This window comes from Scardinius erythrophthalmus (genome assembly GCF_964197995.2).
Source record: "Scardinius erythrophthalmus genome assembly, chromosome: 2".
In the NCBI taxonomy this organism is placed as follows: Eukaryota; Metazoa; Chordata; class Actinopteri; order Cypriniformes; family Leuciscidae; genus Scardinius; species Scardinius erythrophthalmus.
Window position 1 is genome coordinate 66,443,992 of NC_138222.1, and position 20,806 is coordinate 66,464,797.

General features: G+C 37.7%; 4 protein-coding genes across 4 annotated transcripts; all 4 read right to left on the reverse strand.

Annotated features, from left to right (window-relative positions):
• Window positions 1-11,104: 11,104 nt before the first annotated feature.
• Window positions 11,105-11,416, reverse strand: LOC308687025 (histone H4; the record flags this gene model as incomplete). Its single annotated transcript, XM_081359212.1, has 1 exon — window positions 11,105-11,416. The coding sequence occupies one exon, from the start codon at window positions 11,414-11,416 to the stop codon at window positions 11,105-11,107; it is 312 nt and encodes a 103-aa protein (XP_081215338.1).
• Window positions 11,417-11,903: 487 nt separating this feature from the next.
• LOC308687016 (histone H3.2-like) lies at window positions 11,904-12,314 on the reverse strand (the record flags this gene model as incomplete). Its single annotated transcript, XM_081359203.1, has 1 exon — window positions 11,904-12,314. The coding sequence occupies one exon, from the start codon at window positions 12,312-12,314 to the stop codon at window positions 11,904-11,906; it is 411 nt and encodes a 136-aa protein (XP_081215329.1).
• Window positions 12,315-13,230: 916 nt separating this feature from the next.
• Window positions 13,231-13,617, reverse strand: LOC308687020 (histone H2A-like; the record flags this gene model as incomplete). The annotated part of the gene is made up of 1 exon (XM_081359207.1): window positions 13,231-13,617. The coding sequence occupies one exon, from the start codon at window positions 13,615-13,617 to the stop codon at window positions 13,231-13,233; it is 387 nt and encodes a 128-aa protein (XP_081215333.1).
• Window positions 13,618-14,398: 781 nt separating this feature from the next.
• LOC308687012 (histone H1-like) lies at window positions 14,399-15,025 on the reverse strand (the record flags this gene model as incomplete). Its single annotated transcript, XM_081359199.1, has 1 exon — window positions 14,399-15,025. One exon carries the CDS (start codon window positions 15,023-15,025, stop codon window positions 14,399-14,401), a length of 627 nt encoding a protein of 208 aa, XP_081215325.1.
• Window positions 15,026-20,806: the final 5,781 nt, after the last annotated feature.

A 20,806-nucleotide genomic window follows, 5' to 3' on the forward strand; every position in this document is an offset into this window, starting at 1 on the left:
AGATATCCAGTTGTCCATTAAATATATTATTTATTTAACATTTATTGTTTTATTACTAAACGTTTTAAACTACATTACCCACATATCTCTGTCATTCTATCAGTGGAGCAGGATGCATTGTACTGTAGTTCATTGAAATGTGCAGACTTAGGGTTAGGGTTAGGATCTCGGTAAAGGAGTAATTTCTCACAACATAGAGACACTTTATAGTTAGCTTAATGTATAACTAACGTAATAATAACACCAAAACATACTTTGTAACATGAAGCGCCGTTTTATATGGGTTAAACGATTGTCCAATCACAGCGAGCTCTGCGATAAAGTCACAGCCAATACAAACCCAGCTGAACAGATGCGTCACACTTACATGCCCGTTTATGGTAAACGATGACAGATCTCTTCTGGTTCCGGCTGCAGGGATAGATACCTTAAATAAATTGTATTTATAGGCTGTTAAACATGCATTCCTTCTAATTAAATTATAAAACTCATATTTTAAAACAAAAGACTCCTTTGTGTGGTTACCATCCAAAAACGAGTTCACATGATCAATGACACAAAATTGCATAGACTGATGCATAAATACATTTGAAAGAGAATGTTTTTTTCTAAGCAATGGCCTAAAGCAGGGTAGTTTTGCAGTATTTTAATTAAAAATAATTACATGTACTAAAGTGCTTCTAACATTTACAGTGTATGTATAGTATATTAAAAGGTATATCAATTATATTCAAATAAATGTAACAAAAGCACAATGAATGGACACCATTTTGAAAGCTTATACCAATATTTAATGTCAAACTGTTTAAAGACAAATGTAGCGCCAAAACTACAGCACAACAGTATAAAAATCAGTTAATTAAAAATATCCAGATACAGGAGCAATCTATTATAGTGACACATACATTAACGTTAAAAATTGCTATGATGAAGTTATATATTTACAAACCAAGAGATGAGATTCAACTTTGTTATGTGAACATACATTTGTTTCTTCGCTTTAAAGAACAAATAGGCAAAAACATAAGCACAACATTTTACATTCTCAACTTTCATTCTATATCCTTGTGATTATTGGTCACTTTTATTGTAACTATGCAATGAATATGTCCTTTAGGCATTAGGCAGACATCAAGTACAGTTTATGAAGCTGAAAAGAGAAAACAAAACGCTTTAACAATATGGAAAAAGATAAATCACTATTTTCAATATTGGTTCTGCATATATCAAAGAGATCCTGAGGAGGAGTGGGACTCCACATGAAGACTTTCAGAAACTGAGACAGAGCAAAGGGTGCACCTCGCTGGACACATCCTATGCATGCCCAAACAACACCACCCAAAGACAGTTAGGAAGTGGACACCACCAGGAGGATGCAGGAGACAGGGAAGACCAAGGAAGACATGGAGACAGATGTTTCACGAAGACCTGAAGAATGTCAGTGTCCCATGGGAAGATGTGAAGAACTTGGCCACGGATTGAATACGTTGGAGGACACTTGTTGCCCAATGTGCCCAGCACAGGACTTGATGATGATGTTGTGAGTTTATCCATAACTCTGGGATATGTTTTCTGTAAAGAGTGTTGCATAATTAAATGTTAAAAGCATTTTTATGTATTAAGTTCACTGATATGTGGGCATTTCTATGAATAAAAGTATGTCTTTAATAGCAAGCAATAATCATGAAAATGATTTACATGCAAACGGGACAGTTATCAGCAGTGTTACTGATCTGATTATGACAAAATAATCGAGTTTCTGATGTCATGTGACAAGTCAGATAAGCTTTTCCACTCTTGCAAACAGAGGTATGAGGTGTGGAGAGACATCATGTATCACTGGAACATAAACAGACGGGGACCAATTTGCAATTAATATAAACTTTCTGACAGTGTGTGTGTGACATCCGACAACTTTCCAAGAAGGGGCGCAACTGATTTACAAATATCGCGATAAATATGTACAGGAATTGAGGCAGTAGCCAATGACAGCACTAGGAGTAAAAGCTGCAGGATTGTGTACGAGTATACAAATATGTACGAGTATCATACGAATTTGACAACTTGTTAAATCTTGTGAAATATCAAGACTTTCAGTCTCTGTTTGTACTGATTGGGTTATGGGTTTTGTGAGAAAAGTTTTAAGAAACAACAAATGCTTGATAAAATGTTTGATTTAGGGTTAAAACCAACACTTACATACCATTGCGAATATTTGCCTTTGCAGCTGTCCGTCTCCTCCGTTTACTTCTCCTCCAACAATAATGGGCTGACTGAGTCCGAAAGGCCCTTTTGGTCTTTTCAGCTGAAAAAAGAGAAAAGAAAATATCATTATGTATAATATATAGGATTATTTAAAGGAAAAAGTACTGATATACCTTACAAATATTGGATGTTACATTATAAAGCCTTACAAACATGGCAAGTGTTGTGGTTAATATGCATTTACAACAAATATCACTTTAAAACTATCAATCAATACTGAGGTAAAAGCATGGTAAGTTTTGTGATTACTGTCATTTACTAAAACCAATCACAGTAAAACTATGGTTACTGTGCTAAAAGCATGGTAAGTGTTGTGGTTACTGTGCATTTACAATAAGTACCACATTAAAACTACAAATAGTGTGGTAAAAGCATAGTAAGTTTTGTGATTACTGTCTTTTTACTACACTTATCAAAGTAAAACTAATGTTACTGTGGTAAAAGCATGGTAAGTGTTGTTTTTACTGTGCTTCTACTACAAATACAACTTTGGAACTAATTGTACTATTTTTAATCTGATATGAATATCTGTGCCTGTAGCACGTCACGTGACAGGCAGTGTTAATCACCCTATTTTGAATTAGAAAGCAATGAAACGCAAAGTCTCCGTGGAGATGGCAGATATAATGGCAGATTCATATCGACAAACAGAAAAGACATGACATCACACATTATTAGGACAGCGTATTTAGGTATTTATTTACTTACCAACATCTGACACACGTGAACTGATGCCAAATATCGCGATGTGTTCGGAACGAGACTTCTTCAGCGCGATTTCCTACTGATAAAATATAATTTTAAAAATATCAATAAACAGCAAAGCAATCCAGCTTCCCCGGCAATAAGACCGAAATAATAACATTAAAAAAATACATAAAAATACATAAGATCTCGTGAATAAATGTTGATTAAACAGCTTCTCTGCTGCAGCCGACAGACAGAAAGAAACGTGCTGTTATCACGAAAGACGCTTCCCATTGAAAATACATTAGTTTAAAAAAATTAAAAATAAATAACGAAATAAACGTGTCCGTGGCACGAATCAATAGATTAAATTACGTGACCATATCACGAACTGCCGTGAGACTGGGTTGTTAAACTCACCGCTGAATGATCACGTGCGTTGTTAAAATCACCGCTGAACGCGCTAAACCTTTGCGGGGACTTTGATATCACATTGCGAGGGGTTTTATACATCAAAAACCAGTTGGAGGGCCAGATAAAAATGATCTGGGTGCCGCCATTTGACTCGCCCTGGCATAGATAATATTTTGTAGCCCAATGAGAAAAAAAGGAGTAAATAATTAAAACAAAATGAACAGCATTAGCTGCTACAAAACCTGCTTTGGATTTATTATGTTCAGGACAAACGTAATAGCAGCTGCAATAGATTGGCTATATTAGGTTAAGGACCAACGTAATAGCACTGCTTATATTAGGTTAAGGACCAACGTAATAGCACTGCTTATATGTTGGCATGTAACGTAATTGCGATTTGCAAAATAGTTTCCTCAGAACGTATTTCATGTGATACAGGGTTGAGTAAACTAACAACACTATAAAACTCCACAATAAAGGCTCCTTTGTTAACATTAGTTAATGCATTGGCTAATAGAGGCTGTGTTCTAGTTTTTATGTCCTTCTCTTGATAACTTCTCTCCGTCTCAGATGTACATCATTGCTAACGTTACACCAGTGTCCTTTACTGGCAGAACCTGCGCTAGTTCAACTCACTGAACTACAATCATGTGTTTTATGCATCGCTCATGCTTGGGGTGTTGAATAAAATATTATAAAAATACACTGATAAAGATGATGATGATAATAGAATGATCTATTTGAAAACATTTGGCTTAAAGTATATACAAGTATTATATTATCAATGTTAACTAATGTAGTTAATTAATGTTAACAAATGAAACCTTGTTGTAAATAATGTACTTATGGATAATAATCAGTTGATTATAAAGTTAATAAAGATAAAGTCAAAGCTTTGAACAAGAAATAGTACCGGTACTCACACTACTCAGTGAGACATCTCTTCTGCTCGATTCACTTCACCTGTATCAGACATTAAGCATTTTCAAAGATTACACACTTTACACATTCGTCAACAACAAACTCTCTGTGTGTGTGTGTGTGTGTGTGTGTGTGTGTGTGTGTGTGTGTGTGTGTGTGTGTGTGTGTGTGTGTGTGTGTGTGTGTTCAGATCTGTCAAACACACTGAGAAAAATCACCATGAGAAAGAGATCAAAATCATCCATCTGTTTTCTTTCCAACTCATTTGTTGTTTTTGAAAATATCCTATTGGTTTATCTTTGTGAATTAAAATGTTTATTTTGAACTAATCAATTATCTAAACGTATTCATGCACACATTTTAGTCAGATTTAGTCAGTTTTAATGAAGTCGCATCATTTCTAAAAACTAAAATAAATAAACAACCAAAATATATAATCATGAAATTATGGAAGCTTGTTTCCGCCACAAAATAAAAAAATAAAAGATAATTGCGACTTTTTATCTCACAATTGCGAGTTTACATCTCGCAATTCGGACTTTATTTCTCAGAATTGCGAGATATAAAGTCAGAATTGCGAGATATAAAGTCAGAATTGCGAGATATAAAGTCAGAATTGCGTGAAATAAAGTCAGAATTCTGAGATATAAAGTCAGAATTCTGAGATATAAAGTCGCAATTGCGAGATATAAAGTCGCAATTGCGTCTTATAAAGTCAGAATTCTGAGATATAAAGTCAGAATTGCTTGAAATAAAGTCATAATTGCGTGATATAAAGTCAGAATTCTGAGATATAAAGTCAGAATTCTGAGATATAAAGTCAGAATTGCGTGAAATAAAGTCAGAATTGCGTGATATAAAGTCAGAATTCTGAGATATAAAGTCAGAATTGCGTGAAATAAAGTCAGAATTGCGTGATATAAAGTCAGAATTCTGAGATATAAAGTCGCAATTGCGTCTTATAAAGTCAGAATTCTGACTTTATATCTCAGAATTCTGACTTTATATCTTAGAATTCTGACTTTATATCACGCAATTCTGACTTTATAAAACATAATTGCGAGTTTATATCTCGCAATTCTGACATCTTTTCTCAGAATTGTGAGATATAAAGTCCAATTCTAAGGGGGAAAAAAAGACGGGACTTTTTTTTTTTTTTTTTACCTTAGAATAGTTTATATCTCACAAATCTGACTTTATAACACGCAATTGCGACTTTATATCATGCAATTCTGACTTTATATCACGCAAATGGGAGATATAAAGTCCGAATTCTGAGATATAAAGTCGCAATTGCGAGAAAAAAAGTCAGAATTCTGACTTTATAACACGCAATTGTGACTTTATTTCACGCAATTCTGACTTTATATCTCAGAATTCTGACTTTATATCTCAGAATTCTGACTTTATTTCACGCAATTCTGACTTTATATCTCGCAATTCTGAGAAATAAAGTCAGAATTGCGAGATGTAAACTCGCAATTGTGAGATAAAAAGTCGCAATTATCTTTTATTTTTTTTATTTTGTGGCGGAAACAAGCTTCCATATGAAATACTACTCATATTTATATGCTCCATTTATTTTCCCAAGAGCTTCATTTCAATATGAGTTTACAAGGAACAACAGACTTTTACATCACTATAATGTTGTGAAACTATATTTTGGGTAAACACTCCTTCAGTGTGTCCTGAAATATCCTGGTAGTTTCTTTTATTGGATTGATGAATATCAGTGTGTCTGATCTGGTTTTGTTGTTGTTGCAGATCTTCTTCAGTTCAGTATTTTATTTATAATTTACATAACTTATTTTCGAAATGCAAAGCATTATAATATATTATAAACACTCAAGAAGCTGTGTTCATTGCATACACATGTCTAGGTCTAAATCTAAATGTTACGGGAAACACACTGGAAAAACATGGAGCAGACTTAGCATTTATCAAGCTGGCTAGTGATGTGACAGAAAATACACACTTTAAAGTTTTCCCCTTTTCTCAAAAACACATAAAATAACACTTAATTTCAACATTTATTCTCTCTTAATTCAGCCATACGCAAAGCATTCTGGGAACTAACAAGCACCGCCCAGTTTCAGTTAATGCAACACAAATCATTCATGTAATCCAACACAAACGGATTAATATTTTAGATATTCTTCCAGAGAATAAACCCAAGTGTCATGCAGATTACATCCAGGAAAAGCATGTCAGTTTCAGATTACGATGGCGGCGGGAATGCAGTTCTGTCTCCCTGTAAAACAAGCTTTGATACCGCAGCCATCTCCACAGATTTGTGACTTCATAACTGAAAATATGCATCCATTCTCATGTTTCCTTCCGTAAGTTTATACAGGGAATTAGTGGAGGTAAAACTCCTATCTGCAGAAAAAACGTGTCCTATACAGCAGATTGTGAAAAACTGTTTACCACATACATTTCACGTTTTTAAAGTTTAAAACACATAGTTTCAATATTTTCTTTGTCCAAAAAAACACATTCTGAAACAATGGTTCATATTCCTCCATTGGTAGAGGTGAATTGTGCTATCGAAGAGTGAATAAATCAGTCATTTAGTGAATATTTGTTAACTTAACTAACATTTCAAAATTAACTAATGACATGTTTTAATGCACACAGGTGAAATTTTACCATTTTTTCTGATGTCTTTACAAACTGTACATGTATATGTACATAGCTACTCTAACTTGTTTTACACTTCTTCTGATAACGTTTTAAATACTAGCCTATACCTTTTGTATTTTAACTGTAGGCCTATACATCATTTTAACAAGTTTTAAATGTGATTTTGAACTCTCCAAATGAATGTGAAAAACAAAACTTTCTTTAATAAAAAACAACAGCCTGATCTTACTGCTGTTTAAAGCACACTGTTTAGTGTGTGTGTGTGTGTGTGTGTGTGTGTGTGTGTGTGTGTGTGTGTGTGTGTGTGTGTTGGGAACTAGCTGTGGTAGAGGAGATATGCTTAAAAGTCTTTGGTCTAAACAATTAAATATAACTTCGTCTGTGACATACAGGCAAAGCAAAGCATAAGTTTATTTATATAGTACATTTCATATGGGTATTCAAAGTGCTTCACAGAAAGGTATACAAATAATCACAAAATAAAACCAATGAGAATTAAAACATTTATAAAAGGAAATAAACATAGATAAATGATAGTTATAAATTGCGTAAAATGAATTAAAGTAGTAAAAAAGCTGATACATGGAATAAACTTTCTCATTTGACAAAAACACAGGGTGTATCTCATCTTATTTTGCATATGTTTCACTGCATGGGGTCATAGCGATCTACCTTACATTTAAATCAGCCTATCAGCTTTTAGGGGTGTGTTTGGTGGGTGTGGTCTGCGCACAGCATGGGACAGCTGTTGTATATGTCATTTAAGACTGGATTTTGAAGTGAAAAAAAAAAAAGAAAGTGTCATAATGGTTTCATTATGAAGCTCATAATAAATGTTACTCACAGTGGAAATCTGATCTGTGGTTTGTGTTTGGTGGAGGAAGATGTGAAATGCTCACATCTGTGAAAAGATGTGAAATGCTCCCAGCATTTACTGGAGCACAAGCTTCACATCATCATCATCATCATCATCATCATCATCTTCTTCTTCCTCTACAGGATCAATAGTGTTGAGAGTATTTCTCAGAAGAGTTTCTGCTACTGTAAAACAAAGCTGATTGTGCAGAAAAACAATATCCAAAGCTAAATGTGGAAAATGTTTCGAACCTAATTACATTAGCTGAAGATGAAAGCCAATATGATGTTGGAGTGAATACAATTCGTCTTAAAGAAAGGTTTGTAACTTGATCATCTGCTAAACCTGATGCTTAACAGCATAAACACAGAAGGACGATAATAGCTTTTACTTCGGTATGAGAAGACAGAGTATGATTAAAGCTCTTTCACAGACAACATGTGTGGCTCTTAAAAGAGCCTTTGTGTGTGTGTTGCGCTGACTCCTCTACTTGGAGCTGGTGTATTTGGTCACCGCCTTTGTGCCCTCAGACACGGCGTGTTTGGCCAGCTCTCCGGGCAGCAGCAGACGCACGGCGGTCTGGATCTCGCGAGATGTGATGGTGGAGCGCTTGTTGTAGTGAGCGAGACGAGACGCTTCACCGGCGATGCGCTCGAAGATGTCGTTGACGAAAGAGTTCATGATTCCCATCGCCTTGGAGGAGATCCCGGGGTGCTTCTCAATTCTTATTTGTGCATCCTCGTTTCCTCTCCTCGCTTCCTTTCCTCGCGTCTCAGCTCCGCCCCCTGTAGGATGCGAGGGAAGGCTGCAAGGAAAAGACGCGAGGACGGAGGAATCGAATGTAACTTTTTTTTATACATTGGAATCCTTAGGCTTGTTTGAGATGCGCCTTGCCTCGCCTGAAATGTAGGCGAGAGTAGGCGGCTGCAGTGAGGGGAGGAGTGAAAAAAGCGCAGGCAAGCCGGACAGATCTCTCTTCTCGCAGTGGATCTGACAGCTGTGAGATCAAAGACGGATATCGCGGGATTCACGCTCGTGCACAGTGTTGCTAATAAACTGGATGGAATTTAAGTTTTCTGTTGCTTTTATATGAAAATAAATATAATGAACAAGACACCCAAAGTAGCCTACTTATTGAATTCCATTCCAAATACATGTTTATCAGTCTTTTTTTCTTTAATACAGACGTGTGTTTTTTTTTTGTTTTTTTTTTTATAAAAAATACATTGCATAATCCATAGAGATCGCACTGTTAGATAGTTTGGGAATATTCACACATACATAAAACATGATATCAGAGTTTTAAAATCAAACATGTTAAAAGAGAACAATACATCACGGTTGTTTAAACCAATGAACATCAAGCTGTGTCGTCAGTAAGTCGTTTCCCATCATGCTTTTGATCAGCGCAGTCGGTGGAGAGCAACTGCGCTCGACTGCAGAATCCGACAGGTGTGCCTTGCGCTCGCGAGAGATTTTTGACATACGTCAGCATGACATCAGAGCAAGGCGGACCGCACTCGGACACATTTCTAACCGGCATGCATCTCGCGCTGATCACCGGTGATCGATTCTGCGCAGATTTTGCTCATCTCAAACAAGCCTCTTGATCACTCGAGCGTCACTTCATCGCGTCATCAGCAGCGCTCAAAGGATCTGCCCTTATGTTGTTGAAGTTTGTTTATTTAAGAAATTAATAATAAATAATAATAAAGCAAGATACCCTGTTGAAATATGTGAGATGTGTGGTTTATATAAACTGCAAAGGTAAAGTATAAATTGAAATGATTGTGACCGATGTGAAGGGGGAGGAGAATTTAGACGTGCGTCACGTTTAAGTCGTTAAAACTCTTCCGCATAGGATCCACCTGTGTATCCTCGCTCATGACTCCTCAGGAAGCCTCCTCACTCCTCGATCCTCGACTCCTCGCGGTGCAATTAGAGAATTGAGATGTCCTTCAAGATGGCTGAGCTCGATCGGTTTCCGGGTCATAGGATGGAGGACGGAGGAGAGAGGAGACGAGGAGGGATATTGAGAAGCACCCCCGGTGTCGGGATGAACCTGCTTCAGGACTTTGTACACGTAGATCGCGTAGCTCTCCTTCCTGGACTTTCTGCGCTTCTTTCCGCCCTTGCCGGCGGCTTTAGTGACGGCCTTCTTCGAGCCCTTCTTGGGTGCGGACTTCGCTGGTTCAGGCATGATTCCTCAGTCAGAGAGACTCAGAGTACAGTAAAGCTGAATCACTGCAGGTGGGCTTTATGCGCTGCTCTATGCTAATTTACAAAGGGAAGAACGAGGCTCTGTGATTGGGAGTCTTCAACCCATAGAGTGACCTCATTGGCCACATTACACATTCACTGACTTGTAGGCAGACCAATCAGAAGCTTTAAAATATTAATCACGCCCATCTAGTAATACCGTCCATCCCCCACATCGACTCCATTCCTTTGTTTCATTTAGAAATTACATGTTTAGGCAAAAACTATGGGAAGTTTCAGGATTTGTTTAATCAAACGTTGTGCAAAGATGATTCTCAGCTGTTATGAAAGATATAATGTAATGTATACTTCATGCACTTAATTATGCCTGTAGACATGGCCATAAATGCCATTCCCATTCGACACAATGTATCTAACTGTATCTAAGTAGCATTAATGTGTTCTTGGGGCAACATGATGACAAAAGTGTTCTACATTCAAATCGATGTATAATTTGCTTCCCTAGACACCTCGTCTCCAAAACCCCCATATTTTCCCTGAGATGTTGATTTATGACAAACAACTTGAAAACAAGTCTGATTTAAATAACTACAAAATATAAAAATTGCCCATAAGAGTGCTAAATTAATGCCAGTCATTTTTAAGACTAAGCAGAAGCTGTAGTCATGATAAAACCTCCAAACATTTGGTATTTGTGGATAGCACTGAATTTGACTTAACATCCATGCTAAAAAGCCATGCTGTGTTAGAAATTCTCTGAAATATAAGGTCCACTACAGTGAAGAATAAACTGTATTTTGAAAGACATGCATACAAATGTAAGAACAATAGTGAACTACATAAAAATGTTGCACAATGACAACGAACGCCCACAACTCTTTTAAAATGTAGTTTTAACTGCAAAGCAGAATCGTGAGAATAAGAATAAAGCCAAGTCAAGTTTACTATTTGCTTAATCATTTTAAGGTAACGTTTAAAGCCAGCACCATAATTAATATATTACAACAATAATAATTTCACCACCTCAAACTTGTTCTTTTTGTGTAAATATGGGTGGCTCTGAAAAGAGCCGTTGGGTTTTTCTTCTTCGTGGATCTCCTAACCCCCGAACCCGTACAGAGTGCGCCCCTGTCGCTTCAGCGCGTACACAACATCCATGGCGGTGACGGTCTTTCTCTTGGCGTGTTCAGTGTAAGTCACAGCATCACGAATGACGTTCTCCAGAAACACCTTCAACACACCGCGAGTCTCTTCATAGATCAGGCCAGAAATACGCTTGACACCGCCACGTCGAGCAAGACGCCGAATAGCGGGTTTAGTGATTCCCTGGATATTATCGCGAAGAACCTTTCGGTGCCGCTTAGCGCCTCCTTTCCCGAGTCCTTTCCCGCCTTTTCCTCTTCCAGACATGACTGTAGAAACTCTTCAACTGACAACAACAGATAAGAGTCAAACCACTAGAGAAGAAGAGTTATAGTCAGCTAGCGGACCTAGTTGAAACCACATTCATGGGCGGTTCTAGTGAACGTCACCAGTTACGCATTAGTCGAGCTCAGTCTTTTGATGCTTGATACTAGTGGAAATAAGTAGAATTTAAGTAATATTAATAACTCTATAAATTTAACTATAGGCTATATAATATCTAAAAACCCGTATAAAAAAATAAATATATAATTGTAGGACTTGACTTTAGTGTTAACTAGCATAACACTAAAACCACCGTTCCATTTCCTTAACTTTGCTTTTAGATTTAAGTAAAACATAAAAATAGCATTTTATAAGAGCCGTGGCATATGAAGTTCCGATTTCAAAACACCATGATATGGAAATCATCTTTCATAAGAGTTAATGAGGTGGCTCTTAAAAGAGCCGTTGGGTTTGTGTGACTGCTGGGGGTTTAAGCGCGCTCTCCGCGGATGCGGCGGGCCAGCTGGATGTCTTTGGGCATGATGGTGACTCTCTTGGCGTGGATGGCGCACAGATTGGTGTCCTCAAACAGACCCACTAAATAAGCCTCGCTGGACTCCTGCAGGGCCATGACAGCCGAGCTCTGGAAGCGCAGATCAGTCTTGAAATCCTGAGCAATTTCTCTCACCAGGCGCTGGAAGGGCAGTTTGCGAATCAGCAGTTCAGTGGATTTCTGGTACCGGCGGATCTCTCTCAGCGCCACGGTACCGGGCCTGTACCGATGAGGCTTCTTAACGCCACCGGTGGCGGGAGCGCTCTTACGGGCGGCTTTAGTGGCCAGCTGCTTCCTCGGGGCTTTACCTCCGGTGGACTTACGAGCGGTCTGCTTAGTTCTTGCCATTGTTTAAAGTGTTCAGATGCTGATTTAATCAGATCGAAAGACTGAGCAGTTCAGCCGAACACAGCGCGTATTTAAGCACAGGGCTGCCGTGCGCTCATTGGATGGCTTTGCTTCAGATGCATTTGATTGGTTATTGTCTGGCGTCTGTAAATGACAGTTGGCCAATGGCTGTTTTCAAACAAGTGACGTCAGTTTGTGGTTCCCGCCCAAACGTACTTTGCTTTTTCTCTGTATCCACGAAAATACATTAGGCGAAATCAGTTTTACATTTGTAAACCAAAATAGGTGATTTTTAATGTTTCTTAAAAACTAATTGGACGTACAGTTTGACTTGTGGAAATATAGTCAACTTAGACAAGTACAGATACTTATATCATGAAATATATAACATTTTTACTCAATATATCAGCTTAAATATTTTAGCAATACCAATAAAACTACATTTTCATAATGCCCTCATTAAACCCTCACCAAGTGTAGTGGTTAGTTAGAAAATGGATTACTTAAAATATATTATATGTGAAGAGTTCAGATGCAAAAGCCTCTAAATGCCATCTGAAATTTTCTTATAGAACGATCTTTTTTATCAAGCTCTTATATTTAAATTCAATAATTTCACTTAAATGGCAATGAAGATTACCTATTAATTGTAATTTAAGTGAAATTACTGAATTTAAATATACAAGCTTGATAAAAATTACCATTCTGTAAGAAAATTTCAGATGGCATTTAGAGGCTTTTGCATCTGAACTCTTCATATGAGGACCTTGTGTATTTCTAGTCAAATTTTAATAATTGAAATGAACATGTATAATAGAATCTCAGACAAGAAACAAACTTGAATGAATTCACTCTTTCTTGGGGAATTGTGTGGCTCTTAAAAGAGCCTTTGGTCTGAAGAGAAGCTTCCATCAGTCTACTTGGTCTTCGCGGGCTTCTCGGTCTTCTTGGGCAGCAGCACGGCCTGAATGTTGGGCAACACACCGCCCTGAGCGATGGTCACGCCACCCAGAAGCTTGTTCAGCTCCTCGTCATTGCGCACCGCCAGCTGCAGGTGTCGAGGGATGATGCGAGTCTTCTTGTTGTCCCGAGCGGCGTTTCCAGCCAACTCCAGGATCTCAGCGGTCAGATACTCGAGCACAGCGGCCAGATACACCGGAGCTCCGGCACCGACGCGCTGGGCATAGTTGCCTTTGCGGAGAAGCCTGTGAACACGGCCGACGGGGAACTGCAGTCCCGCCCTGGAAGAGCGACTCTTGGCCTTAGCGCGAGCCTTTCCCCCGGTTTTACCTCTTCCACTCATTATTAAAATCAGAAACTAACCCAGAAAATCTGACGAAGTTAACAGAATGAAAATCAGTGACGGCTCATACTAGCTTTAAACGAGAGTGCTAGTTGCCCATTGGTTTAGACTGTGATAAGTTTTAAACCAATCACTGAACTCCCCTCAAAAACCCAGCCCCCTTTTTAGAATGATCACATGTGTTGACTAGACAGAAGAGATCAAATCAAGTCATCCTCATTTATATAGCGCTTTTAACAATGTAGATTGTTTCAAAGCAGCTTTACAGAGATAAACGTATAATGTATCCAGAGACTGAATCACTAAAATGTTTGATAGAAATTTCAAATAAGTACAATGGATATTATACGCTGTTCCTACCAAAAGTGCTACACATTTCACACACTTGTTCACACTGACCAGATCTGAGACTGTAGAGTATTATTACCCTTAATGTAATATTATAATTTTATCACTGCCATTATTGTTTGTGGGGGTTGTTCTCCAGCATTATGGTTTGTGTATAAATACTAATATAGGCTACTGTTAATCAACATCCTTGAGTCGTACTGTGATAACTGTTTGCTTTGAAATCTAACAAGCTTTTTGGCAATTTTCAATCAATTTCTTGCGAATAATTATGATTTACTTAAGTTTTACCTAACCTAAATTTGTTGAGTCACATATTTGCTATTTGATTCCAGAATTAACAAATCATTCATTAACATGAGTTTTGCTCTTTACTGGGAGTCAGTGGTTGGCTCTTAAAAGAGCCGTTGAGAAACAAACAGTAACGTTAGATTTATTTCTTCTTGGGAGCTGCCTTTTTAGTCTTGGCGGCTTTAGGTTTCGCTGCTTTAGGTTTCGCCGTTTTGGGCTTTGCTGCCTTTGCCTTTTTTGGGCTCTTGGCTGCTTTCTTAGGAGTCGCTGGTTTCTTTGCCTTCTTGGGGCTCTTCGTCGCCTTCTTAGCGGCGGGTTTCTTCACCTTCTTCGGGGATTTCTTAGCGGCGGGCTTCTTCGCTGCTGCAGCTTTGGGCTTCTTAGCGGCAGCGGGTTTCTTGGCTGCGGGCTTCTTGGCTTTAGGAGCCGCTTTCTTCGCGGGCTTCTTCTTGGTCTCGGCTTGCTGCTTGTTGAGTTTGAAGGAGCCTGAAGCACCGGTCCCTTTGACCTGAACCAGGGTGCCTTTAGTCACCAGGCTCTTGATGGCGATCTTGACGCGGGAGTTGTTCTTCTCCACATCGTATCCACCGGCAGCGAGCGCTTTCTTCAGGGCGGCGAGGGACACACCGCTCCTCTCCTTGGATGCGGACACAGCCTTGACGATGAGCTCGCCGACGCCTGGACCTGCTTTCTTGGCTTTCACAGCGGACTTCTTCTTGGGTGCTTTGGCCGGGGCGGCAGCAGCGGGGGCTGGGGCGGTTTCTGCCATCTCTGTCTCTCTGATCGGATCTAATAAACTCTGTCTGGTTTCAGCAATGAATGAATAGCGCTCGAGCGGCGCTGCGGTCTTAAATGACACATGAGAACCTCGTAGACTCAACCTGCCCCGCTCGGTGTCTGCTGCTCGCTGGCGCTTGTGTTTTCTTCTCTTACATTTGGAGCAAAATTGGAGCTGTTAACTAGTTTGTCACGATCAAAACTAAGTGAACACCAAGCAGAGGTTCTGGGCTTTCATTAGAGACTAAAACACGCGAAGAGGAAACTTTACTTTTGCCTTCGTCAGACCAAATCCAAGGCGAGCATCAGCCGCGGGGAAAAGCCGTGTTCAAATCTGATGGATAGTTTTAATGGAACAGTTGATAAAAGCCTGAACGCGTCATTTGTGTGCTCAGAAAACAGTCTAAAAGAGGCGTCAATGAAGTCAGCATCAGTGATGAGCGTTAGGAGGCTTTCATACAGCTGTTGTTTTGGGCAGCTGAAGCACACGAACATCATCCTGAGTCTCCGACTCTGTCTGTGGCCCATATCTTCGGTTAGCTGATTATCCATATTTTATCTCATTATACACGTTAAATACATCGTTGATGTGGACCACCATCATATCACGACATAAATATTTTAATTGTAATAAAGGATTTGTGTCTGATTCGCCATTCATCTCTTAGGGAACCATGTGCATGAGAATTATTGCTTATCTAAGAAAGAGACCACAGTCATGATTTCCTTTTAACCACTTCATGCTAATTCATAACATAGTCATGTATGTAGGCTACAGTGGGCCATTATGTTTAATATATTTATTTAGATAGATCGTTTTTCTTTTTTAAATTATAGTGTAAACTGAAATGATGAGTAATGGATTAGTGTTGAGTAAACTGCGGTCTTGCTGGTTTGTTACATTTTCAACCAAATCACTGCATCTGTCTCCACTCGGATTTGCTCAGACTATAACAGAACACATTTAATGATGTTAAAACAATTGAAATATTTTGTTTTGCTGCAGGTCTCAGTTTTGTGGAAGTTTATTCAACCTCTTATGCCTAAATTCTGGAGCTTTTTCCAATTTGAAAACATCAGGGACTGAGGCCAAAATATGTAACTTTAATCTAGATTATTAAATGCTGTGTAAAAAAAAAATATAAAAAAAAAAAAATATATATATATATATATATATATATATATATATATATATATATATATAGGCTACAGTAGCCTACAGGCCAAAAGTTTGGACACATTGCTATTTTTAACGTTTTTGAAATAAGTTTCTTCTGCTCATCAAGCCTGCATTTATTTGATCAAAAATACAGAAAAAAAATGTAATATTGTGATATATTATTACAATTTAAAATAATTGTTTTTCAATTTATTATACTTTAAATTATTATTTATTTCTGTGATGCAAAGCTGAATTTTCAGGATCATTACCAGTCTTCAGTGTCACATGTGACATCCAGTCAATCACATGATCCTTTAGAAATCATTCTAATGTTCTGATTTATGTTCTGTCCAAAACAAAATGAACAAAGCAATTCGTCAAATATCAGTCATAATACAAGTTAGATAATAGAATAAAGTGCTAAGATTATTACAAATAAACAAAATATTTTGATGTAGGCTACGTCATTCATATTAATTCGTTATATTCCACCACATAGGCCCTACCCGCTTCAACTGAGAATCACTTTAAAGGGGTGGTAAAACACCTTTTTTCGAAGGCTTGATTGTGTTAGTGGGGTGCACTGTAACATGTGTTCATGCTTCGTTTTTTAAAATTCGCATTATTTTTTACATATTTAACCATTATTCTACACTTCTCCAGTAGGGGTTCAGCGAAAAATCGGCAGCTGGCAGCAGGAAGTAGCTGCCACTGACAGCTGACGTCAGCTGCCGCTAATAACCGGAAGTCGGAGGTGGATGCCGCTTTTAGCAAGGCAAATAAATTACTATATCAATGTATATATATATAATTTTAGTACTTATTTAAATAAATTACTTAAATTTGGAATTATTTTGTAAATGGTTTAAAAAGGTTTAACAAATATAAATTAAGTAACGAAGATCATAGACATAGTACAAAAAACAAACATTAAGCTACACTTGAAATTATGAATTTGTACGTGTATAAATATAATTTGTGTACATGTTTGTCAAATAATGAAATATATACATAAATGAATGCCTATATAATAATATTGTATATTTATTAAACGTACATAAACATTCATTAAACAAATAATGAAAGTCATGTCTAAAAGAAGAGAAAAAAAACATTTTCTAAATGACCTTTATTTAAAAATCATATTTTGCTATCATTTAAGTTCAGTTTTACATTTGTAGTATTTCAATACATTCTTGTCTTTGTTTTATAAAACAGCTGTAACTTTGAAAACAGGCTTGATTTTTTTTTTTGCTCTGAAATCAGAATGAACAACAATTCTGAACTAGATGTTAAAGTTCATAAAAAACTAAGTTGGCTTGAAAAAGAAAGTTTGAAAACGTTTTACAATGTTCTAGCATGGTTTAACATGATTTACAATGTTTCTAGTGTTAGGGAATAACAGCTTAAAGACCCAGGACCAGATATGATGAAAGAAGACCAGGAGTCGTGAGGTTCAAATAAGTAAAAATTTACTGAAGAATAGTTTCATCGGTAGAGCCAGGCATCAAAGTCTCACGGGGTCGCAAGCCAGAGACTCTACTGTACACAAAATCTCACACCAGTTATACCATTTCCAAGGGCATGATTGACATCAGTACATACAGGTTGGCTACTTCTCATTGGCAAAACAACAAAGTTAAAACAATTCTACACTTATGGAGAGATAGGAGGGTAAGTCGACATTGTCATCCGAGTCCAAGATGGTCCGGTGATGACCTTGGAGGTTGTAGAAAGGCGTCTTGGGGTCAGCTGCTGCATATCACAAGACCTGCACAGAGCATTCAACACACACACACAAAAACACAATGGAATCGCAGTTCCTCCAAAAGTAGTACAGATAATGTTCACTTTAAAGAAATACACATAAAAGTACAATTCTGTGAATCAGATCACGTTTAACCCCTGTAACCTTAAGATTAGTAAGAAAGACAGATGTTAGAAAAAGATAGATAAGTTAGAAAGAAATAAAAGAAAAAAGAAATACAGACAGACATTAGAAAAAGAAAGAAAGAAAATAAAGAAAGACAGATGTTAGAAAAAGAAAGAAAGAAACTTTAGAGTAATGTTGCTGTCAGAGCATAAACAATATCTGCAATATGAATAAGTTACGACGATAAAAGTTCAAAGCAAAGGGAGACTTTTGTTTTTCAGGTGTGTGTGTGTGTGTGTGTGTGTGTGTGTGTGTGTGTTTTTTACAGAAATCACTTTAAGGACTACAACAAACAACTGGTGGGGACTACACAAGCTTCCTCCTGGGCTAGTGACATCACCAACCTTAACACACACACACCTGAAAAACAAAATTCATTGGGATCAGCCTGATGTCTTTTGATAATTATTATGGATGTTGGGTTATCCGTAAAATAAATGTTATGGGGAAACAAAACCACCGTAATAACTTACCATAAGCATGAATACACTGCAGTCCACAGATCCCAACTGAGCTGGAACATCCTGGAAAAAAAAAAATCTAAATAGAAAAACTAACATTTTATTTATACACTAAAGATAGCAAAGAAATCAAAATTGTTGTAACATGAAATCAATACCTTATTTTTAACAAGCTTCCAAGATCCCGGATCCATCTTTATTGCAATTGAGGTAAAAAAGAAGGGGGAAAAAAAGTTAGTTATTTTATACACACGAGAAAAAGAGAAAGAGAGAGATGAACTCCGTGTTGAACCACTTAGCCATGTTGCAGCAGTAGACAGTAGCATACCTGAACTAGGGAGCAGGTGTAATTTATTTTTTAAATGCCACTGTCTATGCCTATCTAAAGCCAGAGAACAAAGTGTTGAACTGAACCACTGGACTAATATGTAAACTTTGAAGCCCGGATTCACATATAGGGTTTAGATTATGCCAGGATTAGGCCTTAGTGCAATTAGGACTTTTATAAATATGCCTTAGAAAAAAACATTACTGTTGTGAATCTTAAAAGAAACAATGGCACTGATATTTTAAGATACACAAGTGTAATTTGCTTTCAGTTAAACATGTATTTTAGTCTGGGACTAGTTTGAGCTTTGTCTGTGAAACTAGGGGTGAAAGTTATATGAAAAAAGTGAACAGTTCCAGTTTTTGAAAACGTATATATATACATATACATATACATATATATATATACGTTCATATTCTGGTCTCATCTGGTGATTGGGTCCCATCCAAAACATGATCAAACTAAGAAAATAAACAGACACTGAAATGTCAAATTTTTGATACAATCTAGAATTTGTATAAAAAAAAAGATAAAAAACAGAATGCCTTTTGCCTGCTTTGATCAAGACAGGATATAATACATTTGAACATTATGTTCATTATGTGAAAACATACCAGTGAGTTTGGTTGGTTTTGCAACTGGAAATCTGGGGTTTCCTTCCTGGCACATATGTTTGTCCATCCCCAGCAATCTGTGACAGGCTGTGGTGAACTTGGTCAAACTACAAAAAAACAGAAGTTTAGAATATGGTGAAGTAATGTTGATTAAAATGGTGTTTTGTATTAAAACATGAGTTAGATCATTTGGGATATGTTTTGTTAGCGTTGCACGTGTATCATCAAGGCTGAGCTTGTCAATTCCAATAAATCAGCATGAGCTTTATCAATAGATTAAGTTAACATGTTAACAAACGCTAATATTAATGATAATGGTAACGTAGTATTTGAAGTTAATGATAGCCCCTCACAAACCAGGAGCACACGGTGCACAAGCTGCGTTTCTACAAATGATTAAATTAACCAATTCAACTTAAGTAGTCACAGATACACTGTCTCTAACATAAAAGTTAAATTCCAACGTACAGAGCAACAATTATTTAATAATCTGATAATATACGCACTTACCGAGCCAAATATCGCCGCCATTACTGAAGATTCGCCGGCGCCACCATTGGCTGCTGTCGCTTGACTTCTAGGTAAATGTGATTGGTTACTACTACGTTGGACGATACTGATTGGCTGCCACGAAATGGCAGGTCCCTCCTAATATGGCAGGGCTTCCGGCTGTCAACGGCAGCAACTTCCTGCTGACAGTGGCAGCTACTTCCTGCTGCCAGCTGCCGATTTTTCGCTGAACCCCCTCTCCACTGCTCTGTCCCTCCTTGTAAAAACGGTCGGATAATTTCCTGGTTCTAAGAAGCCCCGCCCTCAAAAATACGCAATGGGCTCAGATTGGTTAGCTGGCCCAGTGTGTTGTGATTCGCTAACCACCAAGTGCACGTTGTTTCGGAAACGCCCCTTACCCTCACCGGTAGTTTGTGCTTCAGTAAACAACGGCGTTAATATTCCCATACCAGTTTGAGCCCGAATCAGACCCAGAGAATGTTAGTGGAGAGGATCGAGCAGAACCTGTTCAAGAACGGCTGTTAAAGGACGTTTCAGAAAGGTATGTTTTTTTTAAGACTGCAGATCTATTGTGATCGCTATATGACACTGTTACTTTTGTATTTAAAACGATTGTAGCTAAATATCTGTCGCCAGAACTATTTACCCAATACGAACACTAAACATCGGCTTTACAACAGTAACTTAGCCAAATCAAACACAAATCATGTTTAGCGTGCCTGTAGATAAACAATACATAAAAGCTATAATCAAAGAATAATTTAC